Source organism: Erinaceus europaeus, chromosome 2 (genome assembly GCF_950295315.1).
Source record: "Erinaceus europaeus chromosome 2, mEriEur2.1, whole genome shotgun sequence".
Lineage (NCBI taxonomy): Eukaryota > Metazoa > Chordata > Mammalia > Eulipotyphla > Erinaceidae > Erinaceus > Erinaceus europaeus.
The window spans coordinates 13,995,823-14,019,493 of record NC_080163.1 but is presented as its reverse complement, the minus strand read 5'-3'; the positions used below and the strand labels follow the sequence as shown (position 1 = coordinate 14,019,493).

Here is a 23,671-nt window from a genome sequence, read left to right as displayed (position 1 = left end):
AAGGAACATTAAAGTAAGTTCATGAAGTTTTTTTTTTTCCTTCTGGGGGAAATTTTATTTTATTTTATTTTTTTTTATTAATGTTTTACACTCAACAGTAAATACAATAGTTTGTACATGTATAACATTCCCCAGTTTCCCATTTAACAATACAACCCCCACTATGTCATTTATCATCCTTCATGGATCTGTATTCTCCCCACCCACCCACCCCAGAGTGTTTTACTTTGGTGCAATATGCCAATTCCATTTCAGGTTCTACTTGTGTTTTCTTTTCTGATCTTGTTTTTCAACTTCTGCCTGAGAGTGAGATCATCCCATATTCATCCTTCTGTTTCTGACTTATTTCACTCAACATGAATTTTTCAAGGTCCATCCAAGATTGGCTGAAAACGGTGAAGTCACCATTTTTTACAGCTGAGTAGTATTCCATTGTGTATATATACCACAACTTGCTCAGCCACTCATCTGTTGTTGGACACCTGGGTTGCTTCCAGGTTTTGGCTATTACAAATTGTGCTGCCAAGAACATATGTGTACACAGATCTTTTTGGATGGCTGTGTTGGGTTCCTTAGGATATATGCCCAGGAGGGGAATTTCAGGATCATAGGGTAGGTCCATTTCTAGCCTGTTCATGAAGTATTTTAACAATGACATAGACCTGGTCCATACTCCCTGAGGGATAAAGAATAGGGAAGTTTCCAATGGAGGGGATGGGACACAGAACTCTGTTGGTGGGAACTTTATGGAATTGTACCCTTATTATGTTACAATTTTCTGAATTATTATTGAATCATTAATAAAAATTAACACAGACCTGCAATGATCTTTGTCACATATTTATTTTAAATCCCCAAATCAAGGTTTCTTATATAAAGCCTAGCACATTCTAGCATCTTAAGTAAGAAACAAAGAAGTAGGGAAACTTAAAAAAAATATTGAAACTGTCTGTGCTACATTTTCTTTTTACGAGGAAAGAACTTTAAGGACAATTATTCGGGCTAAATTCTACACAGGCTTTGGAAAGTGAAGTCGATAATTAACTTTATACAGTTCTTAGGAAGTGACATTTTAAATTAGAAAAGGTACTTGTGACACTAATCATGGTCTTCTCTCCTTTGAAAGGACTACTACAAGCTGCAATAATTGCCCCAAATTCTAAGCCTGAAGTTGGTCAGTTCCAAATATAAAGAGACTATGTATTTGATAATATGCATAGTTAGTAGTGCCACAGGGAAAATGAGAAAAGGTCACTTCATAAAAAGGTTTTTCACCCATTGTATGTGAAAGACATTATTTATTTTAATTATATACATTTATGGTAAGGACATTTTTTTTTTTTTTCAAATTCTTACAGCTTTCCTGGTAAAATATCAATGCAATTATAAAAGATCTGAACTACAGCTGTGTAAGATAATATAATCTTTAACTAAATCAATGCGGCTTCATTATGATCTGTATTTCTTTTTCCTTTTTTAAATTATTGATTTAATAATGATTGATAAGTCCATTGGATAAGAGGGGTATAGTTCCACACAATCCCCACCACCAGAGTTCTGTACCCCATCCCCACCACTGGAAAAGTTCCCTTTTTTTTTTATTGCTCTGGGAATATGGACCCAGGATCATTATGAGGTGTAGAAAGTGGCTTCTGGAATTGCTTCTCCACTGGACATGGGCACTGGGATTATACCTGAAGCAGTGGAGGATTGATGAATACACTTTAGAGAGCTACAGGTTTTACAGAATTTTACAAAGACAGATCTTATTATCCTAAGCAAATCAATATTATTTTTTTCTGACTCCTAAGGCAAATTTGTTTGGTGTTTTCAAAATACTACCTACAGAGGATTTGCCATGATTTTTGACTTTCTAAAAATCTACTAGTTATTTTTCTTTAGTTTTAATGAGAATTATAGTAAATATCAATTTAGTCCTTGGAAAGTAATTTTTTTTTCCTTCTAGGTTTACCGTTGGGGCTTGGTGCCTGAACTATGAATCCACTGCTTCCGTGGCCAGTTTTTTTAAAAAAATATATTTATTCTTTTTTTATTATTATTATTTTGGATAGGTAGGACAGAGAGAAATTGAGAGAAGAGGAGAAGATAGAGAGGAGGAGAGAAAGACAGATACCTGCAGACCTACTTCATCACTTAGGAAGCAATCCTTGAATTAGGAGAAAGTTTTTAGAAAGTAATTCTCAGCCCAGTTGAAACATCATATGATACTATGTAAATGAAACTTTATCCTATCTATTTTGGTAAACTGGTAAAAATTTTTACCTTAAGAAGTTATTTGTTTCTTGATAAAATAGTTCACTGCAGAACAGTCGCACTGTATTCAAATGTATCACACATCATATAGAAAATTAAAACGTGAATTTGCAAACAACAGCGACACCAAAGCAGTCAGCCTGAGTCTAAGGCCTTACCACCCTGAACATGGAGGATCTTGTCTTGTTTTGGAAGCTAAGCAGAATCTGGCTTAGTCTGTCTATGGAGGGGAGCCAAAGTAGCCAAATGTCTCTAAGATTTTGTGACAAGTATAGTGGTTATCAGAATGTGTGTGGAGTCGGGGTAGGGAACAGAATTTTGGTAGTGAATGTGGTGTGGAAAGTCCTCCCTGTGATTTTATGATCTTGCAAGTCACTACTCAAGCACTAATAAAAACAGAAACAAAAGGAAAAGCATCACAGATTCTCACAGGGCTATGCACACAGTCACTAACAAAAAAAAAGATGTTCTAACCCATAAACATTTGTGGAGGCTTTATTTTTCTGGAGATGAAAGCTTAAATTAGTAATTATTTATTTTATGAAAGTCCACAGAGGAGATATTTGTTTTTTATCCTTGAAGGATTGAAGTTATCTTGGGGTAAGGAGAAATATCCCAAAACTAAATAATGAAATGCTCAAATGTGATAAAATGCTTGGCTAGCCTTATATATTTTTTAAAACAGATGATTCTGAATCCATTTTACAAACTGAGTTAGATATCTTGCTTGAAAAAATTGTGTGATTATTGTAAGCCATCTTTGGAATTTGATTTCTCTAGATGATTCTGTTCAAAATGGAGTGCAGTGAGGAAAAAAAAAGTGAGTTTTGTCTAACCATCAAACTATTTAAGTGGGGACTCGCTGAAGAGGGCTATATGATTCTGCAATTCTGGGCAGGGCTACACCTGCTAAGAGATTGAGTATTACCATAAGCCCTCAGCTGCTTAGTGAAGCACCACAGGGAGTTGAGATGCCTGTAGTGTGATATGGTCATTTACCTGACTACTGTGTTACAAAAATCCCAAATAATTTCCTCAAACAGCTCTTTAGACATTGGTGGGCCAGGCTGCCTGGAAATCTTATGGCCATTGGCAGTCATTAGGAGATGTCTATGAAGGCCACAGTCAATAAGAGTCTTGACCAATGGAACCCAGTGTCAATGTGCTATTCCTAAACACTAAACTGGGAACAGCTGGTAGTTACAGCAGAGTTAATAGGAATCTCTGTCACTGGGTTGCATCTCCCTTAGAAAAAGTAAGTAGTGGGGCTGGGTGGTGGTGCACTTGGTTGAGCGCACATGCTACGGTGTGCAAGGACCTGGGTTCCAGCCCCCAGCCCACAACTGCAGGGGAAAAGCTTTGCAAGTGGTGAAGCAGTGCTGCGGGTGTCTCTTCTCTCTCCATCTCGAGCTCACCCTCCTTTCTTGATTTCTGGCTGTCTCTATCCAATAAATAACTAAAGATAATAAAAAAAAATTAAAAAAGAAACAGGAAGTAGGTAATAAAACTCTGCTGTCTAATAGCTTGGAAGTCTCTTTCTTCACAGAGTTGGTATTTTAGGGGACCAGGTGGTGGTTCACTTGGTAGAGCACACATGTTACAGTGCACAAAGGCCCAGGTTCAAGAGAAAGATAGACACCTCCAGATCTGCTTCACCGCTTGTGAGGCGATCCCCTTGCAGGTGGGAATAAATCTTTATTTTAATGAGATGAGAGATAAAGACTAGACCATTGTTCAGCTCTAGTTTATGGTGGTGCTGGGGATTGAACCTAGGGCAGTAGAGCCTCAGGTATGAGAAAGTCTCTTACATAACCATTATGCTCTCTCTCTCCCAGCCCCCTAGTACAATTTTTTAAAGTGTCTTAAAAATGTTAAGGGGGGGTCGGGTGGTAGCGCAGCGGGTTAATTGTGCTCGAAGCGCAAGGACCCGTAAGGATCCCGGTTCAAGCCCCCCGGCTCCCCATGGCAGAAGGGTCACTTCGCAGGTGGTGAGGCAGGTCTGCAGGTATCTATCTTTCTCTCCCCCTGTCTGCCCCACCTCTCTACGTTTCTCTCTGTCCTATCCAACAACAACGGTAAAACAACAAGGGCAACAAAAGGGGAAAAAAATAGCCTCCGGGAGCAGTGGTTCATGGTGTAGGCACGGAGCCCCAGATAAAAAAAAAAAAAGGCCCAGGTTCAAGCTGCCAGTCCCCACTTGCAAGGGGGAAAGCTTTGAAAGTGGTGAAGCCAGTCTTTTGGTGGTGGGAATGGTGTTTATGTACACTCCTAGCAAAATGTAGACATATAAATCACTAGTTAATTAATTTGAGAGGGATAAAATTAATTGTATGTCTCAAAGTTTCTCAAAACACAAACTGAATCTTTTTAATATATAGGCTGTGTATTTGATATGCGGACTCTCTCAAAAGCCTAGACCAAGTAGATCAGAAGCATCCAATAGCACAGCTATATACAAGATACTGGATACTGTACAGCAAACCGTAACAAAAGGACTTTTCAAAGTTAACCCAATTACCAAATAATGTGATGATAACATTAACTATCGATTGTCTTTTTGAACCCTAAGACAGCAGGAACCTCACATCTCCACTATAGAGCCCCTACTTCCCCCAGTCCTGCAACCCTTGGATAGGGCCCACTTTCCCGTATGCCTCTCCCAATCCATATCAAATAATATTGCATCTGCCGATCACAACCTAACCAATGCAACGATTGCCACCTCAACATGCTTCACTTCAGACTGTGTCCAGAGACTTCACATGTGGAATGACAACCCTTCAGCTTCATTACTCGGGTGAGACCTTTCCTTTAATAGTATACTCTAATTTCACCTCAGGTGGTTCACTTTCTAACAAAGTCCCAAAACCTAGATATACACCAGTTTCTGTGAGAGAGAGCATATGTTCACACGTATCTATAAACTACTGCAAAATATATACCTGAAAGCAGAAGTACACTAGAGTTTGCAGTGAGTACCTCCCTAACACTTCCTCTCCACTATTCCAGGCTTTGGGTCCATGATTGCTCAGCAATTTGTTTGGCTTCGTTATGTTAACTCTCTTTTCAGTCACCAGGTTCCAGATGCCATGAGGATGCTGGCCAGGCTTCCCTGGATTGAAGACCCCACCAATGTGTCCTGGAGCTCAGCTTCCCCAGAGACACACCCTACTAGGGAAAGAGAGAGGCAGACTGGGAGTATGGACCGACCAGTCAACACCCATGTTCAGCGGGGAAGCAATTACAGAAGCCAGACCTTCTACCTTCTGCAACCCATAATGACCCTGGGTCCATGCTCCCAGAGGGATGGAAAATGGGAAAGCTACCAGGGGAGGGGGTGGGATATGGAGATTGGGTGGTGGGAATTGTGTGGAGTTGTACCTACCCTATGGTTTTGTTAATTAATCCTTTCTTAAATAAAAAAAAAAGAAAATAAAAAAAAAGAAAGTGGTGAAGCAGTAATGCAGGTATCTCTCTGTGTCTCTCCTCTATCTCCCCCTCTCAGTTTCTGGCTGTCTCTATCCATAAGTAAATAAAAAGATAATAAATCTAAAAAACTACAATAAGAAGTTAGCCATTTCATAACAAGGGTTTGAGAGTTCTGGTGCTACGTAAGTTCCTTACTAAATGAAGATAAAAATTGTTGAGTAAGTAGAGCAGTAGGACTGGGGACTCAGAAACACTACCACCTTGAAACATAGTAGGTTTCACCTTGAAATATAGTAAGCTTCTATATTCCTAGTGGAGTTACCAGTTTACTTGTTATACAGACTCTTAGGGAAGAATTACATCATGTGGTTATTGAGTTGCTTTCCACTAACACACTTTGTATTTCATTATATAAGATCACAAGATGATACTGAGGAATAAGGGGATTAGGAGTGATTGGAGGGTACCCATAAAGTCTTTCAAAGTAGCTAGAATGATAAATGCATAAAACCCTTCCAGCAATATTGTTGCAAACTGTTTTGGCTGGAATGAGTCTGTATTAAGACTCTATAGAGACACAGAAGATAGAAAGATAGAAGAAATAGCTTTTAGATCTCTGAAGGGTAAGTGAAGGTATGTGGAAATAATTGGAAGTAGTCAAGATTAGGAAGGTCAAGGTGTCATTTTAGAAAGATTAAAAGACTGGCTTAGGGGATCCGGGAGGTAGTACAGTGGGTTAAGCAACACAAAGCACGAAGCACAAGAACCAGTGTAAGGATCTTGGTTCAAGCACCTGCAGGTGGGTCACTTGAAGAGCAGTGAACTGGTCTGCAGGTGTCTATCTTTCTCCCTCCCTCCTGTCTCCCCCCCCACCTTGATTTCTCTCTGTTCTATACAACACCACCACCACCACCAATAACAAGAAGATCAATAACAACAGCAACAAAGTGGGAAAAAATGGCCTTCAGGAGCAGTGGATTCATAGTGCAGGCACCTAGCCCTGGCGATAACCTTGGAGGCAAAACCAAAACCAAACAAACAAACAAACACCTGGCTTAGCCTGTGGGATAGACTGCAGTGGGATGGACAGAAGTTGTATAATAGACTCCGTGGGAAGAAGAACCATAACTAACACATGAAAGTCAAGACAGTGGTTCAAGGCTGTGGGAGGAGGGAAATAGAGTATTACTATAAAAAATAAATATCGAGGGAGTCCTGCGGTAGCGCAGCGGCTTAAGCGCACGTGGCCCAAAGCGCAAGGACCCGTGTGAGGATCCCAGTTCGAGCCTCCGGCTCCCCACCTGCAGGGGAGTCACTTCACAGACGGTGAAGCAGGTCTGAAGGTGTCTTCCTCTTCCCCTCTCTGTCTTCCCCTCCTCTCTCCATTTGTCTCTGTCCTATCTAACAACAATGACATCAATAACAATAATAACTACAACAACAATAAAAACAACAAGGGCAACAAAAAGGAAATAAATATTAAAAAATTCTTTAAACAAGTTAAAAAAATAAATATTGACGGCACACAGAGACGGCTTGGAATCGAGAGTTCAGTATGATGTTCAAATTACATCTGAACTGAATTGGGTATAGCAGGGTCAATACTTGGTTTGAAAGGAAGACTTAAGACTTTTTGAGCTCTCTTTGTGAATCGGTTATTAAAAAAAAACAAACCAAGGGTTTCTCATCCCACATTCTAAAATATGAGTGTGATGTAAATACTGTTGATGCCTCAGTTCTCTGCTCTTTCTCCCCTCGGATGGGATACTTCTCAGTCTGAATTTCTGTTTAGAGGATTCCAAGTCCTATTCTCTCTCCCTGTATAATCAGTTGACTGGTGACTCTTTTTTCCATTTGGAAATTCTCTTCAGGAGCCCACCAAGCAAACAGAGAGGGCTTCCATGGATTGCTGCAAAAGTGAAACCACAGGGATAGTTCCATTAACACAAGAATCTGTGAGAGCTTGTGTTACCTGCAAGGTCCATGCCCTTAAAACACAGATCAAGGGAGTTGGGCGGTAGCGCAGCGGGTTAAGCAAATGAGGCCCAAAGCGCAAGGATCCTGGTTGGAGGCGGGCTCCCCACCTGCAGGGGAGTCAATTCACAGGCGATGAAGCATATCTGCAGGTGTCTGTCTTTCCTCCTCTCTCCCTTCCTCTCTCCATTTCTCTCTGTCCTATCTAACAATGACGACATCAATAACAACAACAATAATTACAACAATAAAAAAAACAAGGACAAGAATAAGAGAAAATAAATAAAAAAAAGATAAAATATTTTTCAGAAGAAAGGAAAATGAATATATCTCATAGGACATATCCAAGCAAACTTCTGGTAGTGCAGAGAGAAATTAAAAAAAAAAAGACATGTTAAATAAAGGCTTCAGAGATTTAGTTTATTAAATTGTATTATTAATTGTACACATGATTTTAAAGGAGTAGAAGAGTATTTTTGTTGTTGTTGTTGTTGGTGGTGGTGGTCTCCAGGGTTATCACTGGGGATCGCCTATACTACGAATCCACTGCTCCTGTGGTCATTTATTCCTATTTTATTCCATGGGACAGAGAGAAATTGAGAGAGAAGGGGGAGACAGAGAGGAAGAGAGAAGAAGGATAGACCTGCTTCACCGCTTGTGAGGTGACCCCCTGCAGGTAGGAAACTGGGGCCTCGAACTGGGACCCTTGCATGAGCCCTTACTCTTCATACTATGTGCGCTTAACCCAGTGCACCACCACCTTCTAAACTTTATTCTTGAGGCTGGCAGCTGGAGGTGTAGTGTGCTCATTCTCATTAAGGAAGGAGGGTACACTGCGGGGGGGGGGGGAATGTGTCCATTAGGTTCATTTAATAGTGAACACTGTTTTTCTTGAGGAAGAAGTTGAGATGGAAATTGGTCCAGATTAAATGTCCTTATTCATTCTGTAATTTATGAGGACATTGGAATACTTTCTTAAAAAAAAAATCCCATTACACTTCACTCTAAAGACATCTGTGCAGACATGGTTTGACAGAGAGCCACCCCATGGTGTCCCTTCCCAGAGTAAGGGACTAAATCAGGTCCACTCCTAATGTCACCAGTATTCATTGGATTTTTCTCATTTAGTTTATTTAATTTTTTACCTTATTTGGAAGGAGTCACATGCAATGATAATGCAATGTTTTAACAACAGACATTTACTGTCAGTGTAAAAGAAACAAATAACACAACAAAATACAGAAACTACTGGGCAGAAGGTAGATAGCATAATGGTTATGCAAAGAGACTCTCCAAAGTCCCAGGTTCAATCCTCTACACACACCGTGAGCAGTGTTCTGGTAAAACAAAACAAAACAAAACAAAACAAATTCTGGAAGAACCTGGACAATGGAATTAAATTATTTAGTTCGCATAATCTCTCCTCTTGTGCTATAAGATTGTGATCTGTCAGTGATAATGGTTATGCAAAGAGGGTCTCATGCTTGAGGCTCCAAAGTCCCAGGTTCAATCTCCCACACCACCATAAGCCAGGGAGAGCTGAGAGTGCTCTGGTAAAAAAATATATATATGGAAAAAACTGGACAATGAAAGTAAATGATTTAGTTAGCATAATCTCTCTCGTGCTACATAGCTGTGATCTATCAGTGATTATGTGGGACTTCACATGTGACTTACTATAAATACTTTTTTTTTTGACAGTTTTTATTGATTTAATAATGATCGACAAGATTGTGGGATGAGAAATCTGTACAGTTCCCACCACTAGAGTTCTGTATTCCACTCCCTCCATTGAAAGGTTCCCCATTCTTATCTAGACATCAGCTTTAGCCCACCTGCATGTTAGCTGCTGGGCTCAGGCAAAAATTAGTAAAGTCACAGGCCCCTTGGAATAGAGCTAAAATAGATTTCCTAGCTTTTTCCAAAATGGAGACCTCAAATCTTATCTGCTCTAGTCTTACCTTTAGGTTCCTGATTATTAAACAATTTGTTTTGCCTTATATCTTAATGCTTCTCAGCCACCAAATTGCAGCTGTTTTTTTTTTTTTTTTTCAAGTCTGAACGGCGAAGAGGACAGTTTATCTTGTAAAAGAACACCGTGGTTAACCTATGGAAAATTGGCATTAGCTTTATATATAAAATAAGTTTTTGAAGATACAATGACTCTTACATCTGCAACTTAGATGTCATGGTTTCTTTGTGTTGTAACATCAGTGCCTGATGAACAGCAGTAGTGTCAGTGAAATATTTTTAGCCTATAGTTGAATTGAAAAGAATTATCCTTAAAACATTAGTTGTCTAGATAATGACACGTTTCCTGCAAGGTGGAGCTTTTTCTCTGTGAAGTTTTTTTTTTTTTTTTTTTTTTTTAGTCATCTTTATTTTTATAAAAAGGTATGTGTGGGAGTCAGGCAGTGGTGCAGTGGGTTAAGCGCACTTGGCGCAAAGCACGAGGACCTGTGTAAGGATCCCGGTTTGAGCCCCCGGTTCCCCACCTGCAGGGGAGTCGCTTCACAGGCGGTGAAGCAGGTCTGCAGGTGTCTGTCTTTCCCTCTCTCTGTCTTCATCTCCTCTCTCCATTTATCTCTGTCCTATCTAACAATGAAGACATCAATAACAACAATAATAACTACAACAAAAATAAAAAACAAGGGCAACAAAAAGGGAAAATAAATAAATATTAAAATAAAAATAAAAGGTGTGTGTGTGAACAGTATATATCTAGTTCCAATCCATGGATGATGGAGCAGTGCTTTATTCCAGGTCTCTTTCTCTCTCTCTCTCTTTTCACACAGTGCACTGCTTTGTCAGCCATGGAATTTCACCTGTTTTTGTCTCTGTTGCCCTCATGTAGGGATCAAACTGAGGACTTTCTGAATGCTAGGCAGGTACCCTACCCTTGTGCTACCTCTCTGATCCTCTAAGTCAAGCTTTAGTTTATTTATGAAATGCTTTACAAGATTGTTATGGTCACAGAGGTGGTCTCACATTTCACTAAGATAGGTGTTAGCGTCGCTAACCCTCCAACAAACTGCATCTCCCTCTACCACAGGACACTGGGTCCCTAACCCCATTTAAACCCCATCTGTGCCCCCCTTTTGAATCCTTGAATTTGGTGGGCTAGACCATATTTTACTAATGTCTCTTCCAGTTTTTTTTTCCCTTGCTATATTTTTTACGTCCCACTCCTGAATATTATCATGTGGTACTTATCCTCCTTCCTCCTTCTGACTAATTTCTAAATTTAGGTTTCTTTTTTTTTGATTTATACTTCTACTTAAAAATTTATTAGTGATTTAATTATAGTTTAGAAGATCCTAAGATTATAAGGGTACGGTTCCACATGACACCCATCACCACATTTCTGTGCCCCCCCTCCCCATCTCTTCTTTCCCTCCTCAGGGTGACCATCAGAGTTTTCAGAAAGGCTTTGCAACCCGTTGACAATCTTTTTAAATGAGTTCATTTGTTTCTGTGTTTTTATATTGCACATATGAGTGAAACCACATGATAGTCGTCTTTCAGAGAAACACAGGTCATTTGGTAACAGGCACAAACTATGTAGCTTTTAATGGTTTGTTCTGTTCTTTCCATTTCCCTTTAAACGAGGAATGTAAATTGGGCAGAATACTGGAGCGAGCTCACCATGATGTTTTTGTGAATGAAGCCCCTCCGGTATCTAGCTGGTTTCAGATGTGGATATTCTTCGGTGCTGGTGATTCTAATGTTCCAAACCTTCTTCCAGGCCTCATAAAGCTGAACGTGTACAGGGTAAACTCCCGAATGATGAGGGGCCACCGCGTAGCCCATGTCAGTAGGAATGCCATGCTCCTGAGACCAAGCAGATGTTTATTAGAATGTGAGAACATTTTTTAAAAACAATTCTTTATTGGGGGATTAATGTTCTACAGTCTACAGGAAATACAACAGTTTGTACATGCATAACATTTCCCAGTTTTCCACCTGACAATACAACCCCCACTGGGCCCTCCACCATCCTGTTCTAGGACCTGAACCCTCCCCCCTCCCCCCAACTCCATTCTTTTATTTTGGTGCAATAACACCAACTCCAGAATGTGCGAGCATTTATCTTGATTCTGTTTTCACACCAGAACATTCAAATTTACTGTAATCCATTTGCTTATAATCACCGTGATTTAACTATATGGGAAAGTTAAAGAGATAACTATGAAGACCTCTAGACAGCCTAGCCTGCTGTTTTGATGTTGTTGACACAATGGTGTCTTGAGAGGTGGTCAGACAGGACTAGTGAATTTAACAACAACAACAAAAATTTTTTAGAAGGGCCTGTATTCCATGCATTCTGTCATCATCATTTATTCTTCTACTGCTCACAATTCCAGCAAGTTAAACGGCAAATGTTTTCTACAAATGATATTCTGCCAATTCCCATAAAATAAAACCAATACCTACTAGAAGGATAAGATGTATTTTTCAGTTCACTAGGCTGGATAAAAAGATTTTTATTTTGTCCAATAATCAGTTTACAACAAGTCTGTCACATTTATTTGGTTCCTTCATGAAAGACAATGTACCTTGCCTTAGAGACACACATTTTTTTCTTTATTTTTTATGCTTTAAAAATTTTTTCTTCTAAGGTTACTGCTAGAGCTCGCTCAGTGCCAGCATTATAAATTCACTGTCCCTGGCAGCCATTTTTTTCCACGTTATTGGATAGGACAGAGAGAAATTGAGAGAGGAGGGGCATACAAAGGGAGAGAGAAAGATAGACACCTGCAGACCTGCTTCACCCTTCGTGAAGCTTTCTTCCTGCAGGTGAGGAGTGGGGGCTCAAACCTAACCTGGATCCTCGCATAGTCCTTGTGCCTAGTACTGTGTGTGCTTAACCGGGTGCACCACTGCCCAGCCCCCAAGATACACATAATTCTTTCTTTTTTTCTTTTTTCTTTTCTTTTATTTATAAAAAGGAAACACTGACAAAACCATAGGATAAGAGGGATACAACTCCTCACAGTTCCCACCACCAGAACTCCGTATCCCATCCTCTTCCCTGATAGCTTTCTTATTCTTATTCTTTTTCATTTTATTTTATTTTATTTTTATTATTATTATTTTTTTAACCAGAGCACTGCTCAGCTCTGGCTTATGGTGGTGCAGGGGATTGAACCTGGGACAATGGAGCCTCAGGCATGAGAGTCTGTTTGCATAACTATTATGCTATCTACCCCTGCCAGCTTTCCTATTCTTTAACCCTCTGGGAGTATGGACCCAAGGTCATTGTGGGTTGCAGAAGGTGGAAGGTCTGGCTTCTGTAATTGCTTCCCTGCTGAACATGGGCATTGATAGGTCTATCCATACTCCCAGGCTGTCTCTCTCTTTCCCTAGTGGGGCAGGTTCTGGGGAATTGGAGCTCCGGTACTCATTGGTGAGGTTGTCTGTCCAGGGAAGTCTGGTTGGCATCATGCTAGCATCTGGAACCTGGTGGCTGAAAAGAGAGTTAACATAAAGCCAAACAAATTGTTGACTAATCATGAATCTAAAGGCTGGAGTAGTGCAGATGAAGAGTGTGTGTGTGTGGGGTTATCTCTGTTTTGTAGATAGCTAGTAGGCATATTTTAGCCATATTCCAAAAGTCCTGTGCCTATACTAGTTTTTTTTTTTTTCCCCTGATCCTGACATCTGATATGCAGGTGGATCCAAGTTATTGTCTGGGGAGATGATATCATGGCTGGAAAAAAGACCAGAAAGCTGGATCAGGGAAGAGAATAGCTCCCAAATATGGGAAAGGTGTATAAATATTGTTGACTGTAAACCCCATCGATCTGAGATACACATATTTCTATTGGCTAATAAGTTAAATTCTTATAGAGTAATTTTCTTCAGAGATGATTGCTTGATTATTGTGAAAGTGAAGGTACAAAGGAACAAAATTTCTAAGAACTTGGTTGACATAATGATAGTTCCAGTGTGTACAAGTACACAGACACATGAACACACATTTCCAGAATCTATAAAACACATGAATTGTATATTAAAAATATTTTCTCTTTGTTACTTTGCCCAATTGTATCCTTCAGTTCTAGAAACAAATCTATATGGTGTATGGATTTATGTGGAAGAGATCTGGAACAAGAACTGTGTAGTTTTGACTACTCTTTACTTGAGATAACCCATTAAGCCCGACACAGTCTCTTTGGCATGAAAGAAAATTACATAAGCATACGAGATAAAACATACCATCCATAGAAAGAACACCCATGGCTTCTGCAGTCAATGTGTTTTTTTTTTCCTCTCTCTCTGTTTCTCTCTTAAATGAGATTTGCTTTTTCTGCCAATATTTTTCAGCTGCTTTATAATTCTTCAAAAGTTCCACTCAAATATGCTTCATTTGAAATGGTTATGGCTTTTCTTGATGCCAAAGAACAATGTCATGTACAGAAAGTCACAGTCTAAGGCTGCTAAATGCATTGATTTATAAAGGTGTTACAAATGGGCATGGGCAATGTGGAAGAGTTTGGGCTAACTTTGTGCCAAAGTAGCAGGAGGTGAAGAGACGGCCTGAAGGGCGTGAGTGCCAAAGGAAGATGGGTTCCTGATGGTTTGTCATTATCTGAACACCTATTCGAATGCTTTTTTTAAAAAAAAAACTTTTAAAAATTTATTTATTTATTTTCCCTTTTGTTGCCCTTGTTGTTTTATTGTTGTAGTTATTATTGTTGTTGTTATTGATGTCATCATTGTTGGATAAGACATAGAGTAAATGAAGAGAGAAAGGGGAGACAGAGAGGGGGAGAGAAAGACAGACACCTGCAGACCTGCTTCACCGCCTGTGAAGCGACTCCCCTGCAGGTGGGGAGCCGGGGGCTCGAACTGGAATCCTTACACCAGCACAGTCTTTGTGCCAAAGTGCGCTAAACCCACTATGCTACTGTCTGACTCTCTCAAATGCTTTTCATACAGTATTCCAAGTCCTCAAAAAGTAGTCTTTTTTTTTTTTGTTTTTGGCGGTAAGATAACTTTTTTTGATATTTTTAAATTGATTTTTATATTACCGAATTACATATCGACAGGGGTTTGAATCCACACCATTCCCACCACCAGAGTTCTGGATCTTCCCTCTCCCCACTGCTATCTACCATTGTTCCCCTTAAGTTGTAGACATGGGCCAACCATCTTCTCTACAACTATCTGTCCACATTTACACATAGTTGCCCCTTCTTTTTCGGATTCAATCCTCTCTTCCCCTCTAAGCCACTCATAACATCATAGCTGCCTCCATATGCCCCTCTCCTTTTTCCTTCTCTCTCTCTGGGTGATGATGGAGCTGGAGTGCAGAGTCCTCATATCTTCATCCTATCATTTCTCACCTGCTGGGAGTATCAGTCTTAACCTACCGACACTGACCCACCTCCCCTCACCCCCAGCTTCTGATGATTGTGTCCTTGCAATACACTGTATTATGATGTTGGGCATTACGCCAGCTCCCTCTGCTCCATTGCTTAATGCTGTGGTTCATTTACACAATCATTGTTTTGCCTGAGACCTACTCTGCCTGTAGGGTATTGGTTTAAACCCCACTGGTTAGACGGAAGCTGGCTACTTTCACGCTCTTTTCTTCTCCTCACCCCCTATCCTACCCATTTCCTTTTCCGACCTGCCACTTCCACTTCAGAAGATATAAAGGCAGATCAATAAAGGCAGCATTGCATTGCGTTTCCACTCAGCCACGAGAGTTCCTGGTTCCTGTCGCGCTACGCTGAGTAAGCAGCAGCCTAGGTTTAGGCTGGCTCCGGCCAGTTTTCTCCAACGCAGAGAGCACGTGCCCGGGAAGAAACACCCTCAGGCTAGCCCGGCATTATAATATCTCCCTCCCCCAACAAGGATACCCTTTCCCTCAGTTCAGTCAGCCTAGCTGAGAATGCTCTACATTGCTGCTGTCAGGAAAAGACAGGATAGTGGTACAGGTGGAAGAGGGAGTTTCCTGTGCTTCATTTTATTTGTATCTCTGTAGAAATTACTGTAATTATATAATTGTAATGATATCATTTAGGATCCCCTTCTTTTTAAATATTTATTTATTTATTCCCTTTTGTTGCCCTTGTTGTTTTTTATTGTTGTAGTTATTATTGTTGTTATTGATGTCATCGTTGTTGGATAGGACAGAGAGATATAGAGAGAGGAGAGGAAGACAGAGAGGGGGAGAGAAAGAGAGACACCTGCAGACCTGCTTCACCGCCTGTGAAGTTACTCCCCTGCAGGTGGGGAACCGGAGGTTTGAACCGGGATCCTTATGCAGGTCCTTGGGCTTTGTGCCACCTGCACTTAACCTGCTGTGCTACCACCTGACTCCCAGGATCCCCTTCTAAATGGAATTGCAACATCACATTTTATAAAAGTATTTATTTTTCTAATTTTTAAATTATCTTTATTTGTTGGATCAAGACAGCCAGAAACTGAAAGGATGGGGGAGATAGAGAGGGAGAGAGTAAGAGAGACACCTGCAGCCCTGCTTCACTGCTCGCCAAGCTTTCCCTCTGCAGGTGGGGACTGGGGGCTTGAACCTGGGTCCTCGTGTACTGTAACATGTGTGTTTAACAAGGTGCGCCACCACCTGGCCTCCCAAATATCACATTTTTTATAAACTTCTCAACACCTAAACTGTATTAGAAAATGTCAATTAGGGGCTGGGTTGTGCCTACTGGTTAGAGTACAAATATTACCATGTGTGAGGACCCAGGTTCAAATCCATGGTCCTCCCACCTTGGATGGGGAGATGCCTCATGAGTGGTGGGGCACTGCTGTAGGTCTCTTTCTTTACCCCCCTTTCTTTCTCTAGTCCTCTGCCCAAGGAGAAGGGTGAGGAGGAGGAGCAAAAGGAGTAAGAAGGGGAGGAGAGGAGGAAGTAGGAGGGTTCTCTCGTAAAATATAGCGGTGCTGTGATAATGGATTAGATGAAAGGAACTTAATGTCAACCAAAGGGATTCATATAGACATTAATAATTACAACTTATTCTAAAAAAGATATGAGATACAAGTATGAAATGCATAACTTCACATTATAAAATTCAAACATGAACAAAATTATGATGATATTAAGTCTAAGATGGGGAATTGAACCTGGGATTTCAGAACCTCAGGCATGAAAGTATTTGGCATAACCATTATGCTATCTTCCCAGGACCCAAGATAGTCTTTAAATATCTGTAAGTCACCCATGTGCGCTTAGCTCGCTGTGCTACCACCCGATCCCCAGTAAAACACTTTTTTAAAATAATTTTTTTCCATTATTGAGGGATTAATGTTTTACATTTGACAGTGAATACAATAGTTTGTACATGCTAATATTTCTTAGTTTTCCACATAACAATACAACCCTCACTAGGTCCTCTGTCATCTTTTTTCCAGGACCTGTACTCTCCCCTACCTACCCATTCCAGAGTCTTTTACTTATAACACCAACTCCAGTTCAGGTTCTACTTGTGTTTTCTCTTCTGATCTTTTTTTTTCAACTTCTGCCCCTAGCACTGGACTCTTAAATAGGAGGTCCATGAATGTCCCTGATATTTCATGTGCAAAATGATTACAGTATTGTTCTCTCACTCCTTTAAAAAAAAAAAGAGAGGGGCCAGGTGGTGGGTACCTGATTCAGCATATAATAGTGTACAAGGATCTGGGTTCAAGCCCCTGGTCCAACATCTGCAGGAGAGCTTCACTGGTGGTGAAGTAGGGCTGCAGGTTTCTCTCTGTCTGTATCTTCCCCTCTGCTTTTAATTTCTCTCTGTCTCTATTAAATAATAAATATATTTAAGAATAGATAAATGACTTTAAAAGTTTATGCTAAAATAACAGATTATGTGTTTTGAAAGGCAAATTATCATATTGTTAAAGGTTAGCCATAATGCTAAATTCTTGACTTTTTTTTCTCTTCAGACCTTTTAACTTGAAATTAAACTTTTTTGTTTGTTTGTTTGGCTATCAGCTTTGGTTAATGGTGGTGCTGGGGATTGAACCTGGGGCCTTTGGTGCCTCAGGCATGAAGGTTTTTTTTAACATAACCATCATGCTATCCTCCAAGTCCAATATTACTTTGTAATCTGGCACAAACAGTCTAAAATAATGGGTATTTTAGATAAAAACTTTTATTCTTTTTGTTAATCTTTATTCTTTTTGTTAATCCTTTATTGAAAGTAACATCTTGAATCAGTATTTTCATAGCAGGAGTCATGGATCAAAAAGGCTGGGGAACATAGCATTATTTGGATAAAATGGGCCTTAAATATGGGGAGATCTGGGGAAATTGATTCCTCTCCCTTGATTACTTCCTCTCAACTCACCCCCACAAAATGCATACCCTTCAGGATCCCTTGATGTCATAAAATGATGATACTATCAATCATCAGCCAATCAGTTGCTGTCTTTGCCACTGAATTTCCCATCCTCACCCAAGTCCAGCTCCTTATCATACCCTGTCAGTCAGTGCCTACCTTTAGGGCATGTCTCACATCTAGGCACTTCTTCAATTCTGTCATTGTCACCATCATTGTACTCTGATCTATCATCTTATCCTGTGACTTTCTAGCATTGGTTCTTCACTATTCTATCTCATTTTCTTTTCTTTTTTGTTCGTGTCCAATCCATTCTCTAGAGAGTTGACTGAAAAATACTTCAAACAAGGGGGACAGAACCAAGATGACAACTTGGAGGCAGCTGACAACAACTGATGTATAGGGTAGGATACTGGGCTGTCAGCAGGATGGTGAATAAGGGGTTCTAAGTGTGACATCAAGGAGATAGCTCAATCTTGGGTTAGAAAACAGAGAAAAAAGAAAAAAAATCTTTTGATGATTTCTGAAGTGCACCCCTCTCCACCACCCCATAACCTGACCCCAGGGGCTGGAGAGCTGCTACTAGCAGGCTCCCCACTGAGCCTTTTTCTTTACCAAGATTCCTTGCTCACCAGGGGTGTGATTCCAATCCTTTTACTTTTTGATTTTCTTCTCTCTCTCTTTTTTTCTTTCTAAGTGGCTGGAGCTCTATTTGAGGGACAAAATATCTGATCAATCAGAGACTCACCCCTGCCTGGGAAAGACTGCCTGGAGGTTTTTTTGTTTGTTTGTTTGTTGTTTGTTTTAACAATTGGCTGTCTTTGCTCAGGCTGCCTGAGCCAGTCTGGAGCCATCCAAGCTGCAGACTGACTGTTAGGGTTTTTTACTCTATTCTATTTTATTATTACTATTATATATACATGTGTCCCTTCCCCCCCCCTTCAGGTTGACCAAAATTAACTGCTATTGTTTTTTCCATTGCTAGGTGACCGAGTGTCCTATCCATTGTGAGAGGAACTTGTTTTACTCTACCTCCTCCATCTACTCTTCCCTTTTTTCCTCCTCCTAATTAAAAAAAAAAGCAAACTCTTTCCTATCACTGCTCTTTTTTTTTTTTTCTTCTCATTCTTGTCTTCTTTTCTTCCTTCCTCCTTCTGCTTTCTTAATTCACTGATACTTGTTTGTGAATTATTTTGGGGAAGAAATCTCAGAGTGGACTCTCTCTCTCTGTGTGTGTGTCTCTTCTCTACTTCCCTTTCTCCTCTTGCTACCCCTAGAATTTACAGTGGACAGTAGATTTGCATAATTGTCTATTCTTGCTTGCCCTTTTTTCCTTTCTCTTTCTTTTTCATTTGGATTTGGCCACTACCTTTTCTTAGACTGGAGGCATTGTTTGGCTAACTGGTATTGGTTAAACTGCATCAATCCTTGCTTCAGTTACTATTGTTGTAATTTCTGAGGTTGGTGACTGCATTTGTCATAAAGGTATTTAGTATAGCGTGGCTTGTATCCAAAACACAAAAACTGAAGAACAACAGAACAGAAAAAAAACACATTAATAAAAAAAAAACGTTAAACCAAGAGCAAATGAAACACTACTACAATGAATCAAGACAGGAGCCCAGAAGAAACTCCAAATCAGTCAGAAGTAATCATAGATAAGAAAAGTATGTAAGCAATAGTAAACCTAATAATTACAGAAATGAAGACAACTATGGAGGAAAGGGCCAGCAGAATTAGAGGAACAACAGATGAGTAGTTATTATTGTTGTCATCGTTGTTAGATAGGACAGAGTGACATGGAGAGAGGAGAGGAAGGCAGAGAGGGGGAGAGAAAGATAGACACCTGCAGACCTACTTCACTGCCTGTGAAGGGACTCCCCAGCAGGTGGGGGAACCGGGGGCTCGAACCGGGATCCTTAAACTGGTTCTTGCACCTTGTGCCATCTGCACTTAACCAGCTGTGCTACCTCCCAACTCCCGGTCTGTTAAATCTTTACAAGTCTTTATTGATTAATGTCCACTTAAATCAAGATTTCTCTTAGTGGCCTTCACTGTTTTTTTCATAGGCTATGCCACATGTAAGTGACTACTGTTTCATATGACTATTAATCTCTCTTTTCCTCATGAAACAATAAGCTGCACGAGTCTGGGTGCTGCCATGGGCAAGCACTCAGCAAGCACACGAATTCATTCTGACCACCCCCTCTTCTGATTTTTCAGTTGCTCAATGATCTCAGTTTAACTCCGAGTTTTATTAGCAGAATGGGCTTATGGTAGCTCAGAAGGAAATTGAATGCAAAGTCACCATTCAAAATAAACTCACTGGGAGTCGGGCGGTAGTGCAGTGGGTGAAGCGCATGTAGTGCAAAGTGCATGGACCAGCGTAAGGATCTCGGTTCCAGCCCCTGGCTCCCCACCTGCAGGGGAGTCGCTTCACATGCGGTGAAGTAGGTCTGCAGGTGTCTGTCTTTCTCTCCCCCTGTCTTCCCCTCCTCTCTTCATATCTCTCTGTTCTATCCAAGAACGACAACAACAATAATACCTATAATAATCAAATAAGGGCAACAAAAGGAGTAAATAAATAAATATTAAAAAAATAAAATAAACTCGCTCACTTCTTAATCTACAACAAAGCAGCACAACCCAGGCGTAGCTAGAGGTTAGGGAATCTATATTGGTGCTGAATGCTAACAGAGTAAGTGTTAGAATCTGTTCCCATGAGAGATGATGGCATTTCTCTTATGGTTTAAATTCAAAGATTTTGAAAGAGCAAAGTACATTGACATGGGAAATTGATTTTTTTTTTTCAGTTGTGAAATAAAGGATTTATATACTTAGTCATTATGTTTGGATTTACAATTCTATGTTTCTTTGATTAGTCATTGTGTGTGTGTGTTTTTTTTTTAAGTAAATTATCTGATATTCAGATGCTAAGTGTAACTCTTTTAAACCCACGATCTACTCTTAAATGAACATGTATACAATTATTGTTTTAAATTTTATTAATTTATTATTAGATAGAGACAGAAAGAAATTGAGAGGGGAAGGGGAGGTAGAAGAGAGACAGAGAGACACTTGCATCTTTACCACCTGTGAAGATTTCCCCCTGCAGGTAGGGACCAGGGCCTTGAACTCAGGTCCTTAAGCACTGTAGTGTAGTGTGTGCACTTAACCAGGTGTACCACCACCTGGTTGGTACATGTATACATTCCTTCCAACATAGTTAAGGAAGATAGTGATTATCATGCTTACGTAAATCTGTATAATGTTGATATTGATATATTTGACCACTAAATTTCCTTATAGTTTTTTTTTAGAACTCATAACATAAATTTCTCTCTGCTAATTGGGTAAGAAACCAATCTGTGAAAATCATTTTATTTAATAGATTTAACTTAAGTGTTTGAAATCACTCTCTCTCGGCAATGTTGTGTAATAAAAAACGTGACTGGTCTCCATCATTCCTTATTTCTGATGGTAAACGTAAATCCTTAAAGTTTCCTGGTCGATAGGGATGTCTTTGTTTTCATAGTGGGTCCTCAGGTCATCTCTGAGTTTAGGTTAACAAAGGTGAGTCAGGATGCTAATAAGATGACTGGACTTTGTCCATGCAGGAAAGATTCACCATCTAAACAGAGAGTTGATGCTTTGAGTCAGGTTATCAGCATGACTTCCTAATGGGGGGCCGAGAGCTCAGTCATGTGGCCAGTGATTCAATCATGCCTATGGGATGAAATTCCAATAAAAACCTCTTGACTCACGGCTTAAGTGAGCTTCCCTTGTTAATAACATTTTTATAGGTCCCCAAATCCTTTAGGTTTAAAAATCACGAGTACAGTATCAAATGTAGCAAAAAAAGAAATTGAGAGAAAGGGGGTGATAGAGAGTGAGAGAGGCAGAGAGACACTTGCAAACTTGCTTTACCGCTTGCAAAGCTTTCCCCCTGCAGGTGAGGACTGGGGGCTTGAACCTGAGTCCTTGTGCACTGTAATGTGTGTGCTCAACCAGGTGCGCCACCACCCGGCCCCAGTAAGGAAGTATATTAAGACATTGCAGTAGCAAAGTTAATTATTCAGTACCAGTCCTGAAAAGGGCTAAAGAAAGGTCAGCATTTGAACTTCTGTTTTCCCCTGTATCCTGTAGAAAGAATTATTTGGAGGAGAATGACAAATGTGCCTCTTGTTTCCCCCTCATCATTATATCATTCATTTCAGGTAAGTTTCTGTGAGACAGAATCATATCATTTTCCTCTCTTGGAATTCCCTTCAGAGTTTCTGGAGTGTCTTCAGAACTTTGTTGAGAGTCTCATACACAAGCACACCACTAACAGGTACGCTGTTGTAAGAACACTCAAAAGAATAACGTGCTGTGCACAGACTGGGTAGATCATTTTGGATGGATGCAATTTCATCAAGTAAGTAACATGAAGGGGTTGGTAGAACTGTAAAAACTGGATTTATGAACCTTACATTTTTTTTTAATGCTGTAGCAAAAATCACTGAAAATGAAATGATCTATCTGGAGACACAATAGAGGCTTTAGTTTAATCCTACTTTTCTCTGAGTTTGAAGTCATGAGTTTCAGTACACTTTTGGGGGTTCTTGAGAGTTAATAAAGCTATAAACATTCACAGGTAGGCTATATTCCCAAAGTACTGGCAAATACAGTTACTCTTTCTGAGAAAAATAAAGAACACAAGGTTGATTACACTGAGAGTCTTTTAAATCAGAACAGTACTAATTTTTTACTGACATTTAGGTCCTGAAAGATACCCCATCTCCCAGAAGCTAGAAAAGAAAGACAGTCCTGAGAGAAATGAGAAGTTGATCTTGTTCTTTGTTAGAACTACTGCATATTGTTTACAACAGACACGGAGACACTTACTGCTCACGGTGCTGATCATACAAACAGAGGACATTGCGAATACACCCTGCGAGTATCCTCTTAAGCGCACTTAGTACTAAGCGCAAGGATCCCCCAGCTCCCCACTTACAGCAGGGACATTTCACAAGTGGTATCTCTCTTTCTTTCTCTTTCCTTCTCTATCTCCCTTCCTCTCTCAATTTCTCTCTGTCCTATCAAATAAAATGGAAAAAAAAAAAAACCTTTTTAGACTAAGAGAATGTGAGACTATGATATCAAATTCTTGCTTGGGGGTCTTCACTGTCACCAAGGTGGTCACAAACACCTACTGTTTTTAATGGGTTTCAGCAAACACATCTAAACTGTCATTCGTTTGCAGTGTGGCCACTTCCGCCTCACCTGGGACTTTGGTGTCCATTTTAATTCAGTTTTGAAAGCTCTGTCTAATGGCTTATTATGGTAGGTCAAGCAAATCCTTTACGCAAAGTTGCATGGGATGATTGTAGCCATCAGGAAACACAGCTGTGGAGGTTGATTAGAAAATATTGGAATATAACTAAAACAGGTCTTCTAATGACTTACAAAACGGAGACCCCCCAATCTTCATCTGCACTATTCCAGCCTTTAGGTTCATGATCAGTCAACAGTTTGTTTGGCTTTATATGTCAACTCTTCTTTCAGCCAATAGGTTCCAAATGCTAGCGTGATGTCAACTGGTCTTTCCTGGGCAGACAACCCCACCAATGTGTCCTGGAGCCCTGCTTCCCTAGAGCTCCATCCCGAGAGAGACAGGCAGGGAGTATAAATCGACCTGTCAACAC

The 23,671-nt window shown here is 40.1% G+C and overlaps 1 protein-coding gene across 3 annotated transcripts in view; it reads right to left on the bottom strand.

Annotated features, from left to right (window-relative positions):
- LOC103115692 (bifunctional heparan sulfate N-deacetylase/N-sulfotransferase 3) overlaps positions 1–23,671 on the bottom strand; it is a 230,622-nt gene that overhangs the window by 113,114 nt on the left and 93,837 nt on the right. For all 3 annotated transcript variants that reach the window (XM_060177023.1, XM_060177028.1, XM_060177040.1), the window contains exon 5: positions 11,323–11,508. In XM_060177023.1, coding sequence (XP_060033006.1) covers positions 11,323–11,508 — 186 coding nt within the window. The remainder of the gene's footprint in view (positions 1–11,322; positions 11,509–23,671) is intronic.